Source organism: Panthera tigris, chromosome D3, assembly GCF_018350195.1.
Source record: "Panthera tigris isolate Pti1 chromosome D3, P.tigris_Pti1_mat1.1, whole genome shotgun sequence".
NCBI classification, from domain to species: domain Eukaryota; kingdom Metazoa; phylum Chordata; class Mammalia; order Carnivora; family Felidae; genus Panthera; species Panthera tigris.
This window is the reverse complement of record NC_056671.1, coordinates 19,236,619-19,252,685: the sequence shown is the minus strand read 5'-3', so window position 1 is coordinate 19,252,685 and position 16,067 is coordinate 19,236,619. Positions and strand designations below refer to the sequence as shown.

Here is a 16,067-nt window from a genome sequence, read left to right as displayed (position 1 = left end):
ACCCCTGGCAGAATCAGTGGCTGTCTACCTATATCACATAGACCTTTTGCTCCCTCTTACCCCTGAAGCCTGGTGCCTGCCATGTAAAGAACTAGCAGGTTTTTACAAAATACTGATTAGGTGTAGATCTTATTTTTCTTTGCTTTTTTATTTATTTATTAAAAAATTTTTTTTAAATGTTTATTTTTGAGAGACAGACAGAGACAGAGTGTGAACAAGGGAGGAACAGAGAGAGAGAGAGGAAGACACAGAATCCAAAGCAGTCTCCAGGCTCTGAGCCGTCAGCACAGAGCCCGACACAGGGCTCAAACTCATGAACTGCGAGATTACAACCTAAGCCGAAGTTGGACGCTCAACCGACTGAGCCACTCAGGCACCCCAGCTTGCTCGCTCTTTCTTTCTTTCTTTCTTTCTTTCTTTCTTTCTTTCTTTCTTTCTTTCTTTCTTTCTTTCTTTCTTTTTGAGAGAGAGAGAAAGAGAGAAAGTGAGCGGGGGAGGGGCAGAGAGAGAGGGAGACAGAATCCCAAACAGACTGTGTGCTGTCAGCACAGAGCCCAGTGTGGGGCTTCAACCCATGAACTGTGAGATGACCTGAGCTGAAACCAAGAGTCGTTTGCTTAACCAACTGAGCCACCCAGGTTTCCCTGTTTTCTAACATTTAAAGAGGCAGCATAGTGTACTACTTAAGTTGTGGATTCTGGAGCCAGACTCCCTGTCTGCATTTGAATCCTTGCTCATCCACTTATTACATGTGGGATGTTGGCAAATTACTTAACATCTCTGTGTTTCTTCATGATAATAATAATGAGGCTTGTATAAATTAATGTATGTGAAGTGTTCATCTGTGTATGTGTAAAATAAGCACTAAGTACATGTTAGCTATATTATAATTAATGTTATTGGTACTATTTATATGTCATTCTGTGATGTGAAAAACTTTTTGCACTTACTTTGATCGTACTTTTTTTGTTTATTACAGGTATCTTAGATTTTTGGTTTGTCCAGAGGCTGCTTTTCCCTTCTTGCTCATCCTTCTTTACCATCTGCTACTATAGTTAGTTTGCTACCTGACTGGCTAATCCTAGAGTCTGCTTCATCTAGCTTGCCCTAGAGTATTATGCCCCTGGCCACTTGTTTAAAGTTCATGGTTTAGGATTCAAGTTAATGGGTAACTTTTTTTTATGTTAATAGCTTTATTGAGATATAATTCTCATTTTATAAAATCCACCCACTTAAAGCGTACAATACAATGTATAACTTCTTTTTCATGGATAATTAAAAAAATAAATGATTTGGTTTTGAGGAAACTGAATTTTACAGTGATTAGAATCTAAGGCAGGATTAATGTCGGTCAAAATCAATGTGTAGGCCTCTAGATTTCATCTCATTAGACCTAGGGAATAACCTCTGTGCCTTTTGTTGCTAATATCTTTGCCTTACATTCTTTGTTATAAACATTTAGGCACAAGTTCTTCAACCAAGCGGAGCACTTCTATAGGTAATAAAGAATCCAGTTCTACGCGAGAAAGATTACGCGAACGTACCCGACTAAACCAGAGCAAAAAAGTACCCTCCGCGGGTCAAGGAGCCAATGATGTGGCATTGGCCAAGCGTTCCCGCAGTCGCACCACAACAGAATGTGATGTTCGCATGAGCAAGTCTAAGTCGGACAATCAGATCAGTGACAAAGCTGCTTTGGAAGCCAAAGTGAAAGAGCTGCTCACGTTGGCAAAAACAAAGGATGTGGAAATCTTACATTTGAGAAATGAGCTCCGAGACATGCGGGCCCAGCTGGGCATTAATGAAGATCATTCAGAGGGTGATGAAAAGTCTGAGGAGAAGGAAGCCGTCATTGCTCACCAGCCAACCGATGTTGAGTCCACCTTGTTGCAGTTGCAGGAACAGAATACTGCCATCCGTGAAGAACTGAACCAGCTGAAAAATGAGAACAGAATGTTAAAGGACAGGTTGAATGCCCTGGGCTTTTCCCTAGAGCAGAGGCTGGATAATTCTGAAAAGCTATTTGGTTATCAGTCCCTGAGCCCAGAAATCACCCCTGGCAATCAGAGTGATGGAGGAGGGACCCTGACCTCTTCGGTGGAAGGCTCTGCCCCTGGGTCTGTGGAGGATCTCTTGAGTCAGGACGAGAACACCCTCATGGACCATCAGCACAGCAACTCAATGGACAATCTAGACAGTGAGTGCAGTGAGGTGTACCAGCCCCTCACATCGAGTGACGATGCCCTAGATGCGCCATCGTCCTCAGAGTCCGAAGGCATTCCAAGCATAGAGCGCTCCCGGAAGGGGAGCAGCGGCAACGCGAGTGAAGTGTCCGTCGCTTGCTTGACAGAAAGGATACACCAGATGGAAGAGAACCAACACAGCACGAGTGAGGAACTTCAGGCAACTCTGCAAGAGCTAGCTGATTTGCAGCAGATAACCCAAGAACTGAATAGTGAAAATGAAAGGCTTGGAGAAGAGAAGGTTATTCTTATGGAGTCTTTATGTCAGCAGAGTGATAAGTTGGAACACTTTAGCCGACAGATTGAATATTTCCGCTCCCTTCTGGATGAGCATCACATTTCTTATGTCATAGATGAAGATGTAAAAAGCGGACGCTATATGGAATTGGAGCAACGTTACATGGATCTAGCTGAGAATGCCCGTTTTGAACGAGAGCAGCTTCTTGGTGTCCAGCAGCATTTAAGCAATACTTTGAAGATGGCAGAACAAGACAACAAGGAAGCTCAAGAAATGATAGGGGCACTCAAAGAACGCAATCACCATATGGAGCGCATCATTGAGTCTGAACAGAAGGGTAAAGCAGCCTTGGCAGCCACACTAGAGGAGTACAAAGCCACAGTGGCCAGTGATCAGATAGAGATGAATCGTCTGAAGGCCCAGCTGGAGAATGAGAAGCAGAAGGTGGCAGAGCTGTATTCCATCCATAACTCTGGAGACAAATCTGATATTCAAGATCTCCTGGAGAGCGTCAGGCTGGACAAAGAAAAAGCAGAGACTTTGGCTAGTAGTCTGCAGGAAGATCTGGCTCACACCCGAAATGATGCCAATCGTTTGCAGGACACCATTGCAAAGGTACCGTTTAAGTAGACAGAATGTTCTGCATCAGCATTATGCAGCTGCAGTACACACCATGCTTACCAAAAGCCGGTATCATTTCTGTGATATGTCATTCACTTTTTGTAGGCTGATTTTGTTTTAAAGCTTGAGAATGGTTTTCCTTTATTGGGATACAGTAAAACATATTCTTGAAAAAATGTCACTTTCACTGCCTGTGAGAGGATGGGACTGTAATTATAACAGAATTTGTCCCTAGTCTAGGTGCGCCCAGGGGCACATAGAGGACTATGTCTTGTTGCTGACAAGGAAGGACCTTAGAGATCATTGGTCCAGCCCCCTTGTTTTATACGTAGCATAATAGCAAGGACTTATGCAGAACTACAGCCTGGGGTTGCTGGCATTCTGGCCAGGGGTCTGTGCCCCATGTCATTGCTGATGCAGTGTTTATTTGCATGAGTTACCCAATTATTCTATCTTCCATTTTATTTCCTGTTTTAGGGCACTGGTTTTTAAAGAAACACTAGTATATCTTTGGCCAAAATTTAAATAATTTAGATTGTAATTTTTTAGTGATGATGTTTAGAGATACAAGTTAGGGTATGTATTATTTGTTGGAACATATATGTTGGAAGGCACTTTGAGCTAATACTTTTGCAATAACAGTATTTGAGAATTTGTTTCCATTTTTAATTTGGTAATGAAACTGTCACAAATCAGACATCTTAGGGGGGGTGGGATGGGAGAGGGATATTAATTATTAATCAAATACATGTCTTTGGTCCATACTTTGGAGAAGGGAAATTTTTTAAAATTTCCTCATAAATAATCTAGTTAAGTTCAGTGATATGTTAATATAATTTGTCAGTGATATAGCAACAAATTATGTTTAAGCATATTATAGAGTGCTTTTTCATAGATTCATACAGTTACTACGGAGCTAGTTTTAGCTCATACCTCGGAACTCATGCTTTGCTTCCTTTGAAACAGTGTGTACATCCATTGTAGAGCAGCTCCTACTTTTCTAATGTGCACTATCGTTCTATACAGGTAGAAGATGAATACCGAGCCTTCCAAGAAGAAGCTAAGAAACAAATAGAAGATTTGAATATGACATTAGAGAAACTAAGATCAGAGCTGGAAGAAAAAGACACAGAGAGGAGTGACATGAAAGAAACCATCTTTGAACTTGAAGATGAAGTAGAACAACACCGAGCTGTGAAACTTCATGACAACCTCATTATTTCCGATTTAGAGAGTAAGTGATGGGGGAGCTTTTCATTCCTTTTGTTGTACCCATGTTAACGAGTGGGGACAGTTTGCATTCAGTAACAAAATGAAAATTGGTCGCTGTCACTGCTGAAGTGGACAGGCACAGTAGACAGTGGCCTGCAGAAATACGCATGTGGCAAAGCGTATTTCATACATTAGCCAATAGTCTTTGGACTGCTATGTTTTGTTCATAAGGAAGAACTGTTAAGAGGAAGCATTGCTTCAAAACTGTGCTTGGTTACAGAAAATCATTTAAGGAAAAACTGATTGTTATTTTATTTTTTTAGATCTTAAGAAAAGCCATTTATTGTTCTAATGATCGCAGGTATACTGAGACAAAAATCCGTCATCCTTCATAATCTTATGTCTAAAGCACAGGTTTTTCTTTATTTGTCTGGTTTTCCTCCCAACCATGGAGATTTTATGATCTGGTAGAATTGAAACTCCTATTTTAAATTGCTTTAAGTTTTTTGAAATTATTTTACAATTATTTCACTTACAAAAATCGCAAAACTAGTACAAAGCATTTCTGTGTTGATAGTTTGATGAGGAGCAAAAATTTGGTTGATCTTAAAATGTCTTCCCACAGACTATTTATTATGTTGCAAGTGAGGAAGAAGAAACAACCAGAAATTATTCAGTGGAAAAATTGGGCAACACTTTGACCTCACTGGTGATCCTGTAAATAAATGACAGAGGCACAGAGAATCAGACTCACCATCAGCTGGGCCATATTCTGGCTGAAGCATAACTGTAACGAATCATAAAGAAACATTAAATAGGGGCACCTGGGTGGCTCAGTCGGTTAAGTGTCTGACTCTTGATTTTGGCTCAGGTCATGATCTCACAGTTCGTGGGTTCGAGCCCTATGTCAGGTTCCACACTTGATAGTGTGGAGCCTGCTTGGGATTCTCTGTCTCCTTCTCTCTTTCTGCCCCTCCTCTGAGCATGCTCCCTCTCTCTCTCTTCTCAAAATAAATAAATAAACGTAAAAAAAAAAAAAAAAGAAACTTTAAATAGACAAAAAATGAATGTTTTACTAAAAACACAAGAATGTGTGGCACTGTATTCCTCAGAACTGCCAGTGTCTGTCATAAAAGACAAAGACTATGGAAAAGTTCTAGATTAAAGGGGTCTGAGGAGACATGAATTAAATGCAATACCTGTGCCTAGACTCTGTCTAACGCTGTAGGGAAAATGCTATAACAGGTGTTCTGACAGAACTAGAACTTTAAAAAACTAGATAGGACAAAAGTGGATTATAGATAAACGTATGTAACCATATCAATTTATAAAGTTGATAACTATACTGTTTATGTAAGTCAACGTCCCTATTCTTACGAATCACACACTGGATATCTAGAGGTAAAGGACCATGATGTATATCCTTAAAGGATTCAGGGAAAATATCAGGGATAGATAAAGACAGATAGACAGGGATAGAAGATGGCAAATGATGAAAAAGATGGGTAAACAGTTAACATAAGCAAATCTGTGTAAAGTGGTCATATGGGTGCTTTTTGTACTGGTTTTTGCACCTTTTTGTGAATTTGAAATTATTTCCAAATAATACATCTTAAAAATTCTTAGTGTTCTTCATCCAGATTCCTCAAATGTTAACAAATTTTAAGTTGTAGTACACTTTAATGATAGCCAGGTGGGGACAAGGAGAATGTGAATAACCTTTTTGGATACATTGGTTAAAGCTTTTCAGCCTTGTGGTTCATGATACCGATCCTTTGAGCTCTGTGTTATTCCTTGACAGAGGATCAGTAGGCAAATACAGCGTTGGGCCAGATCCCATGTGCTGTGGGCACAGAGGCAGGGAGGTTTGAGCTAGTTCCAGGAGAGAGTGGGTCATTTGCAGGAGTCCTAAACATGTCTTTTGCCAGTTCTGAGCTCTGGCTAGTTGGCTCGGCATCTGTGGACTGACCCCAAGGTTATTCTGAACATTTTGAGTCATTTGGCTACTGAAGTAGCTGACTGTCGGACTCTTTTCTTGGAGACAGTTACAGTCCTACAGATAAAACTTTCTTATCTGAAATTGTGAAAAACTTTGGAGAGTTTAACATTTGTATCTAGTCTGTATTTCAGTGTCTCTGAACGGAGAGGATTTATGTAACTGTATTTCCTAAATGTAAGAAGTTCTAAAGTTTTTCAGATTAACTTGGAAGTTGAGTGCATTTTCCATGTAGTACTGATGACAACCTTTTCCCTTGCAGGCCTTTTGATTTGAACACAGAAAGAGTGACACCTTGTGGTAATTGGGTTAATGGCTAGAAAAATGTTAGCTGATAAGGATTCCTGGAATGAAAAATGATTGACAAAATAAAAATTATATAAACTTTATGTGGATTTTTATTATGAAGTGGCTGAAAATACTGAATAAATTTTTTTAGCCCGGTATCTTCTCCCCCCAATTTTTTTAAAATGAAAATTTCAAATATACATAAATACTGCAAACATGGTAGAGATAGCACCCACTGCCTAGATTTGACAGTCGTTAATGTTTTATAATATTCTCCTTCCATGTGTGTATCTGTATATGTGTGTGTTTAACTGAACCAGCTGGCAGTAAGTTGTAGACTCCATGAGACACTTAATATTTTGGTGTCATGCAACGCCTGTTTTCCTTATAATCATATCTACTAAATTTGGCATAATTCCTTAGTATCCATCTAATAGCTCACATTCAGATTTTCTCACCTGTCTTCAAAATGACTTTTAACAGTTTTCTTAGGAACCAGGATCCTGTATTCTGATAGGAGTTAATTTCTTTCTTAGTGAATTCTAGCACTTGGTATTGATGCTAAGTCATCACTTGGTATAGGGCACTTGATAACAAGGAACGCTGTTAATTGAGAAATTGAGATTTTCTTTTTAAGATTTTGTTTTTAATCTCTACACCCAAAATGAGGCTTGAATTTACAACCCCTAGATCAAGAGTCGTATGCCCCACCAACTGAGCCAGCCCAGGTCCCTGAGAAATTGAGCTTTTCATTTGTGGAATATTTTAGCAACCATTACCATACTCAGTTTTAGAACTTTTTCATCACCCTAAAAAGAAACTGTACCCATTAGTAGTCACATTGACCCCCAAATGATCCTGACTTTGGAATTAGTGGCGAGGATTTTAAAGCAGCTGTTGTAACTGCACTCAGGGTGTTGAGGAAAATCTGCCAGTAATGAATGAACAAATTGCAAATCTCAGGAAAGAAATAAAAACTGTTTAAAAAGAACCTAGTATGTGTTATAGAACTGAGAAATTTAACAGCTAATTTAAAAAGTTTACTAAATCATTAAAATAGTTTTTAAGTTTATTTATTTTGAGAGACACAGAGACAGCGCAAGTAGAGGAGGAGAGAGGGAGGGAGAGAGAATCCCAAGCAGGCTCTGTGCTGCCAGCGCAGAGCCCAACACAAGTCTCGAACTCACGAAATCAGGACTTGTACCAGATCATGACCTGAGCTGAAACCAAGAGTCAGATGCCTAACTTACTGAACCATCCAGGCAGCCCACTAAATCATTTAAACAGCAAATTAAAAACATAGAAGAGCCAGTGAACTTGAAGATCAGTCAGTAGTCACTATCCAGTCTGCAGGACAGAGAAAAAAAAAGATTGAAAAAAAGGAGTACAGCATCAGTGAGTATGGGACAGTATCATAGGGCATAACATGTAGTTGGAGTCCCAGATGGCTTTCCAGATAGCATCAGTGCCATACTGATTAGATTTGGCCTGCAGTACCTTTTAGTACTATTTGGATTTAGCATCCAGATTAGAAAGATCTGATATAAAATTCACTCAGTAAATAAATACTGTTAACACTTCTGATTCAAGATGATGGCCTGAGGCCACACATATACTTCCTCTCCCTCCCAAAATCCTAGTAACATGGCCCTGCCATGTAATACAAAAATTACAATGAATCTGTGGGTGCCTGGGTGGCTCAGTCGGTTGAGCATCTGACTTCAGCTCAGGTCATGATCTCGCAGTTCTCAAGTTCAAGCCCTGTGTCAGGCTCTGTGCTGCCAGCTCGGAGCCTGGAGCCTGCTTCAGATTCTGTTTCTCTTTGTCCCTCCCCTGCTTGTGTCTGTCTCTGTCTCTTTCTCAATAATAAAAACATTTTTTAAAAAGTAAAAAAAGTTTACAATGAAACTAAACCAAAGATAGAAAATAGGTGAGGGGTCTCATCAGTAGATCAACAATTTTGAGTAACTTCTGGAATATATAAAGCAGATAGAATTGGAGTTATGGAGAAATCAAACAGAACAGAAAAAAAAAAAAAAAACCTACAGTCCAGGAGAACACTGAAACTCTGAGTATTGATATTCCCAGCCAAACTTTGGGGGTGGGGTACTAAAACCTCTTCCTCAGGGGTCATAGGGTCTGGGACGAGCAGCAGTTTCAGGCTGTGGTATAAAAGATTGTCAGCATTTGTACCACCCTCTCCATTGTAGAGTGCTGGCTGTGGTGTTTGCCCCAGGCTCAATTTTTTTTTTTTTTTTTTTTTTTTTTTTTTATTACGAGAGAGAGCTTGAGTTGGGAAGGGCAAAGGGAGAGAGAATCTTAAGCAGGCTCCATGCTTAGCTCGGAGCCTGACGCATGGCTCGATCCCACAACCCTGGAATCATGACCTGAGCCGAAGTCAAGTTTCAGATGCTCAACTGATTGAGCCACCTAGGCGCTCCTCGAATTCTTTTTCTAAATAAGGTGGGGAACGTGGTGCCAGGGGCTCCTGCCGTAACTTCGGTATCAGAAAGAGAAGTAAAGCCCTGCCCGAAGTAACAGCAGGCTGCCATGTTGTCTTGAAATGAAGACCACACTTAGGGAGAGGCAATTTGGCCCAGCAGTGAAATGGGGGCGCGCGCGTGCGCGCACAGACACACACACACACACACACACACACACACACACACACACACACACACCTGTTTCCTTGGTTGAAGCCACCCACTTCTGCCTCCAGAAGAGGGCCCCCCGTAGGCATATATCATCAGTGGAGCCTTAATCCAGTCATTGCGTTGAGGGGAGAGGCCTGTAGTTAGAACAGTGACTTCTACAATTATTGAGAGACATGTGGAAGTCGCTAATATTAATTATCCTTGTCCTTTGTAAGAAAGGCCAACCAGGACTTACTGGACATTTAGTTTCTTAAAAGAGAAACAGCAGAAAGAAGCAACTTAACTGAGCCTGAATAAATTAAGTTAATGATTTCACTGCTAGTCCAGCAAACCAAAGCTGAGTGGTGTTGAGGGTAGTGGCATGAACGAGATCTCGGGTATGGCTCAAGTGATGTGCCCATCAGTTACAGTGACTTTTTTGACCACTTTGTATTTGTGTAGTAATGCTTGCTGTGTGCTTGCATTTATGTATAGCTCCTTTCCTGCCCTCTGTAGTTCCTGAGATTGGGGGCTAGGGCCTGACATCTAGCAACACAGGTTTTGCGCTTTTCCATGGAACACTATTGACTATGGTGAGTAAACGTGTCTTGAGATTAGAGAAGTAGCAGAAGGAAATGGAGGAGAGTTGTATAATTCTTGATGGGAAAGCCTTTTTCAACACTAGTGGGAAGCCATAAAGGAAAGTTTCCTATTTGACTATGTATTACTGAAATTTTCAGTTCAGCAAAATAAAAGTACCATAAAGGACTTTGAGAGAAATATTTGTAGCACATATAAAATATATAAGGAGAGTCTTATATGTATCTATATATATATATATATTGACATATATCAATGACATTAGGATAATCCATTAGCCAAAAAGAGTGTATGAATAGGTAAGGCAGAAAAGGTGCGAAAATATGCTTGACTTCACTAATAAACTCTAAAACAAGATGCCAGTTTTCACTTGGCAGGTATGAAAAGTGAAAAAGGATGATAGTGTGTAGGAGAGGAGAAAAGGGACCTCTTGTGTATTGTCGGAAGGAGTATAGATTGCTGCAACCTTTTCGGGGTATTGATCAGAATTTAAAGTACAACAGTACTTTAGCAACAATGTTTAGAAACATTCTTACTAGTTTGCAAATATAAGCTTAGACATGTATGTTGCAGAATTACTGGTTACCACGAAAACTTGGAAGTTGAGATCTAGTTAATAACCTGTGAGCACAGTGCATCCCCACTATGGCTGCCGTTTCATCAGTGAGGATAAATTAGACAGGTCTATGTGTACAGCCATAGATGGAATAAAGCAGATAATGGGACAGTAGAATATGAGCTGTGTGTATTATTTCTGTAATTAAAAAACATACAAGTTTTAAATACAGCATTACACTGAAATGGTGACCAGGCATGATGATTTCCTTAAGAAATACTGATACAGTGTATTCTATACAATAAATTTTATAACTTGGTGACTTCTCAAAAAAATTTTCTGCATTCTTGAGCTGGATCCTTCTAACGGATTGACTTGGATCCTGTCAGTAGTTCCAAGTTGTCCTTCATTACTTCTTACAGTTCTAGAAATGTGTCTGCAAGAAATATCTGAACAATTGTGTAAAGATACTCATCGTGTTTATGACAAAAATTGTGGAACCGTTCTGTTTGTCAATAGGAGATTACTAAAACAAATCATATGTCCAACTGGTGGAACACTAACAGCCATCAGATAGTGCTGTAGATCTGAAATTAATTAATAGTTGTCCATTATCTAGCTACTGCTAAGTAGAAAGGCTTATGAAGAAGTATAATTAGTATTATCCCACTTTTAGGGAAAAAGTTCACACACGTATGAAGTCTGGAAGGATATATGCCAAATGCAAATAATGAGTAATTTTATTTTTACAATGCTTTTCTGTTTTCCAGACTGTTTATCGTGAGCATGCATTCCCTTTAGAGTCGAAGGGAAAAAGTTGTATCTACTTTTTTGGGGGGAAGGGGTGATAAGAATGAATAAAAAATTAAAAAAACATAGTAGTAAATGGTTTATTTGAAACTCATCTGTGTCCTCTTTCAAAGCATCAGGAATTGTGGTTTGGGGATAAAGGTGTGGCCTGGTGGCTGGATGTACTGCCTGCCTCTCCCCTCTGCCCCTAAGGCATGGTATTTTAACTGGTATTTTACTCTTGCCATTTCTCTTCCTCTGGTAATTGCCCCTGATGTTAGGTGGAGGTGCTTGATAGGATGTAAGGGTCTGATGGTATTGGGATATCAGTATTCTGAGGAGTTTCATGGATTTGGAGGGCAGGAAAGGTTGCTTGTGAACTTTCGTTATTTTCTACCCCCAGGAGTCACAGGTTGAGCCTGTGCCCATGGTAGTTGCCCAGTAACATCAGCATGCGTGATGGGTATATAACTGGAGCCGGAACGAAGGCCTGGTTGATTGTTCCTTCTTTGTCAGGGGTGAGAGTTCTTGGTGGTGAAAAGATTATGAACCCCATTATTAAATGGGCAGAGCAGTGCTCAGAATTGTTCAGAGCAAAGTTGGTCTAATTACAGTGAGAATAGCAATTTACTTGATTTCTAGAATAAAAATAACATTGTAAAATTGAGTTGTAACTTGTAATTAAAAATGAGATCATAGTAGTACTTCTGTTCTTTGGTAGAATTTAATGTTGCTTTTGAGTTGAAGACAGTAGATGGCAGTGTCCCTCATTGTAGAAGAACTTGGAAGAGGAAGGAAACTGCTTTTACAGGCCCCAGAGTTGAAGACTAACAGTATCCTTTCGTGTAACCATTAATTGGGCCAGATGGCAATTTTGCTAAGATAGTCTTCCAAACAAGAGCATAAGTACACATTCCTCTGTTTCCAAGGAGGAAAAAGCCTGTTGTCATTTTTAATACTTTATGTTACAAAGTGAAAATACGGTTGGGATTCATGAAGTTTAAATCAAATTCCCTAGAGACACTTGTAGTGTACTTCATTCTGCTTAAATATCTCCATTGGCTGCCAGCTTCCTATTTAAAAGCATTAATAAGACATGACGATAATAAATACATAGTGCTGAGTGTGTAAGAATGTCCTTTTAAGAGTAGTGATTATGTGGCGGGTAAAGAGAGAAGGATAAGAACAAAATAAATGAATGAAATTTGAGGTTTTATGATCAGTCTAAGATGGCCAGGTGGCTTCACATGTCACTTGAGAACAAAGACACACCAGATGTTAAATTGAACAGTACTAAGATTTGCTGTCATTTGTCTTGTGTGAATTATATATAAAGATAGGTATATATGTCCTTTGTGACCAGAAGAAAAAGAAAATGGTTTTTAGCAGAGGAGGAGAAATTCACATTTTTTTGTTCGCTTGCCTATTTTAATTATGTTTTGCATTTAAATATAGTGTAAATGAAAAATATAACTCCTAGTGTTTTCAACACTAGAAATATTTCAGTTTCTGTCCTTCTTATTTGTGTATGATTATATCACCAAGACCTTGAATTTGTCTATGTATAGGTAATAGGGAGCTGAGGTCCCATGCTGGTTCCAGAGTTATCCTTGCTTCTGGAGATATGGATCAGGGTATTGGACTCACTCATCGGTGTCCACTTTGCCCTTAACCAAATTGAATAGCCCTTTTGCCCTGTTTCCAGGTTAAATGAGGTCTGAGGCAGCTTATACAGAGACAGACTTAAAGTTTAATCCTTTGCATTATAAAAACATCCTCTTTTCTGTCCCTAGGAGGGTAAGGACTATATCTTTTTTCCCTTTCCCTTGTATCTTAAGCATCTGGAAAAAAGCCTGGCACAAAGTACGTACTTATGAGGTATTTGTTGAATTGATGTAAATTTTGAACAGTTTTTATTTCAAAGGCCCGAAATTGGTTGAAGAATTTTGTGGCGATGAATGGGAGGGAGTTAACTACTGGCTACCAAAATTGGCCAGTTTTTCCCCCCATGTTTTACTCATTTATTTTTTTTTCCAGCTTTAGAAAATTTATCATCATTATATATTTATAATATTACACATATAATTGTTATAAATATTCTAGGCTTTTATGTTGTTACTGAAGTGAATTCATGTCATTTAAAAATATCTGAACACAAATGTATCAATGCTGAATTAAAGGTATCATGTCACACAGGTTACAACAGAGCAGGTTTCTGATGGAACTGGGAGGGGAAGATAAGCAGTCTAAGAAAATACATCATCAGCACACCCCTACTTTTGTGTGTTGATTAAAAACTAATAATTTCTGGGGCACCTGGGTGGCTCAGTTGGTTGAATGTCCAACTTTGGCTCCGGTCATGATCTTGTGGGCTTGTGAGTTCAAGCCCCTCATCAGGATTGCTGCTGTCAGCATGGGAACTCACTTCAGATCCTTTGTCCCCCTCTCTTTCTGCTCCTCCCCCACTCTCTGTCCCTGCCTGCGCACACACTTACTCTCAAAATAAATAAACGTTAAAAAGGCTAATAATTTGTTAGCTTAAGGAAGTTTTTTTTCTAAGATTTTACACCCAGCATGGGGCTTGAACCTACAACTTTGAGATCAGAAGTCACATACTTTAACTGGCTGAGCCAACCAAGTGCCCCAAGATTGATTAATTGATTAACAGATTTTTTTATTCTCTTGGTTTTTTTTTTTTTGAGTTTATTTAGAGAGAGAGCATGCACGAGTGGGGGAGGGGCAGAGAGAGGGAGAGGGAGATAATCCCAAGCAGGCTGTGTGCTGACAATGGGGAACCTGCGTTGGGGCTCGAACCCATGAACTACAAGATCATGACCTGAGCCAAAACCAAGAGTTGGACACTTAACTGACTGAGCCACCCAGGCACTCTGAGATTTTTTTTTAAGATTTTAATATTGAGTAATCTCTACACCCAATGTGGGGCTTGAACCTACAACCCTGAGATCAAGAGTCGCATGCTCTACCGACTGAGCCAGCCAGGTGCCCCTTAAGAAAGATTTTTTGATTACATGTGACATTGCATGCAGGTGTTCACTATGCCTAGGTTCCTACTACAAAATGTAATGAATAGGAGAGAATTTTTACCAAAAACACCAATGTCTATAGTGATGATGTCCCTGATAATAAAGAGTTCAGGGGCGCCTGGGTGGCTCAGTTAATTGAGGATCTGACTCTTGATTTCAGTTCAGATCATGGTTTCCTGGGTCATGGGATCAAGCTCTCCATTGGGCTCTGTGCTGAGCAAGGAGACCTCTTAAGATTCTCTCTCTCTCTCTCTCTCTCTCTCTCTCTCTCTCTCTCTCTCTCTATCCCCCCCCCCCACCCATCTCCTCTGCTTATGCACCCTTTCTCTCTAAAATAAAATAAAAAAATTAAAAAAGAAAGTTCAGTCCTGTCAGTGGAGTATTTTTTAAAACTCCATAGGTTATGATTTTAGTATTGCTTTCTCTTTCTCCTTCCATTAGCTTGCATGTTTCGACATTCTGTTTACAGTTCTACCGTGTGCCAGGTGTTGGGGCTGTGAAGTTACCACATAGCTTCTGACTTTGAAGTGTTTCCAGTCTAGTGGTCAAGACAGATGTGTAAAGAAATTTAATAGTGTTGGCACTAACAGTCAAACAGTTGGAACACAGAAAGGATAGGATTCTCCTGCAGTGGGGGACAACTGGTAAAGTTAGAGTATTTGTCTCTAGATATCAGTGCCTTTTCTGGTGCTTAAGCCAAGAGAAAGTGCTGAGCTATCAAAGTAACCAACTGTGATAGACTTACTTGGTGGCATTTACCAGTGTGGCACCTCCTAAGACATTTCCTCTTAAGCATGGATTTTTGAGCAGAACCTCCAAATAGAATGTGACTTCCCATACATTTCTCGTTCCAGGGGCACCAGTCTTGACTGTACCTTCACATTTGCATTCCCACTGTATCTAGAATGGTACTTTGCATATTAGTGGTACTAATTAAATGTTTACAGTGAATGTAGAATTATATGAAGAAAATTTATATTATGCAAGAACTAATTTGAGGAGTATTAATTTACTTTATGAATATACCACTTATTTTATAAAAAGACTTTCCATAGAATTCATGTAAATAGCAGCTCTCCAGGGTATTATGTAGATAATTAATGAAATCTGTAAAAATTTTTCTAATTCACCACTTTCTTAGAATTTCTTCCAGTGTGTAAAGTAAGTTATGCTTTCATAAAGAGTTTAGTTTAATAACCCTTTTGATTGAAAATTCACACTTTAATAGTAGTCAGTGTTATTTTGATTGGTTATGAGCCAACAATGTGCGTGTTTCTAACAATTGATTTTACTTAACTTTTTGTTTCAGAATTTAGACACTGAGGAAGGAAGCAATCCAGAAATTGTGATTTAAATTTGGTATTTTCCATATAAAGTAATATTGGTTAATACTTGGATTGAACATTCTTTTTTTTCTTTTAAAGTTTTGTATTAAAAATAAAGTCTTTGGGCAGGATGACCTTTTTTTTTAATGTTATATTTAAATTCCTCCTCCCTTTATATTATTCCTTTTGAACACAGCTTTAAGAATAAATATTTAAACTTCTGTGCTCTTTTCAGATACGGTTAAAAAACTCCAGGACCAAAAACATGACATGGAAAGAGAAATCAAGACACTCCACAGGAGACTTCGGGTAGGATAAATCTTCATGTATTATCTCATTAGAAAACCTAGGTTTCTGAAAGTTGAGTGCCATGTAGCCTGTGACTGTGTTAGCATTCATCTTAAGCTTCAGATACGGTTAAAATACTGATCCCACTGGGCTTTGGGCAGAAAGTAAATGGCATCATTTCAAGTTGGGATCAGTGCTAGATTCTGGATAGAAGAATCTACTAGTAATTTATGA

General features: G+C 39.2%; 1 protein-coding gene across 3 annotated transcripts in view; it reads left to right on the top strand.

Moving 5' to 3' along the window:
* SPECC1L (sperm antigen with calponin homology and coiled-coil domains 1 like) overlaps window positions 1-16,067 on the top strand; it is a 140,650-nt gene that overhangs the window by 52,152 nt on the left and 72,431 nt on the right. For all 3 annotated transcript variants that reach the window (XM_042962151.1, XM_042962149.1, XM_042962150.1), the window contains exons 4-6: window positions 1,463-3,096; window positions 4,129-4,336; window positions 15,781-15,854. In XM_042962151.1, coding sequence (XP_042818085.1) covers window positions 1,463-3,096; window positions 4,129-4,336; window positions 15,781-15,854 — 1,916 coding nt within the window. The remainder of the gene's footprint in view (window positions 1-1,462; window positions 3,097-4,128; window positions 4,337-15,780; window positions 15,855-16,067) is intronic.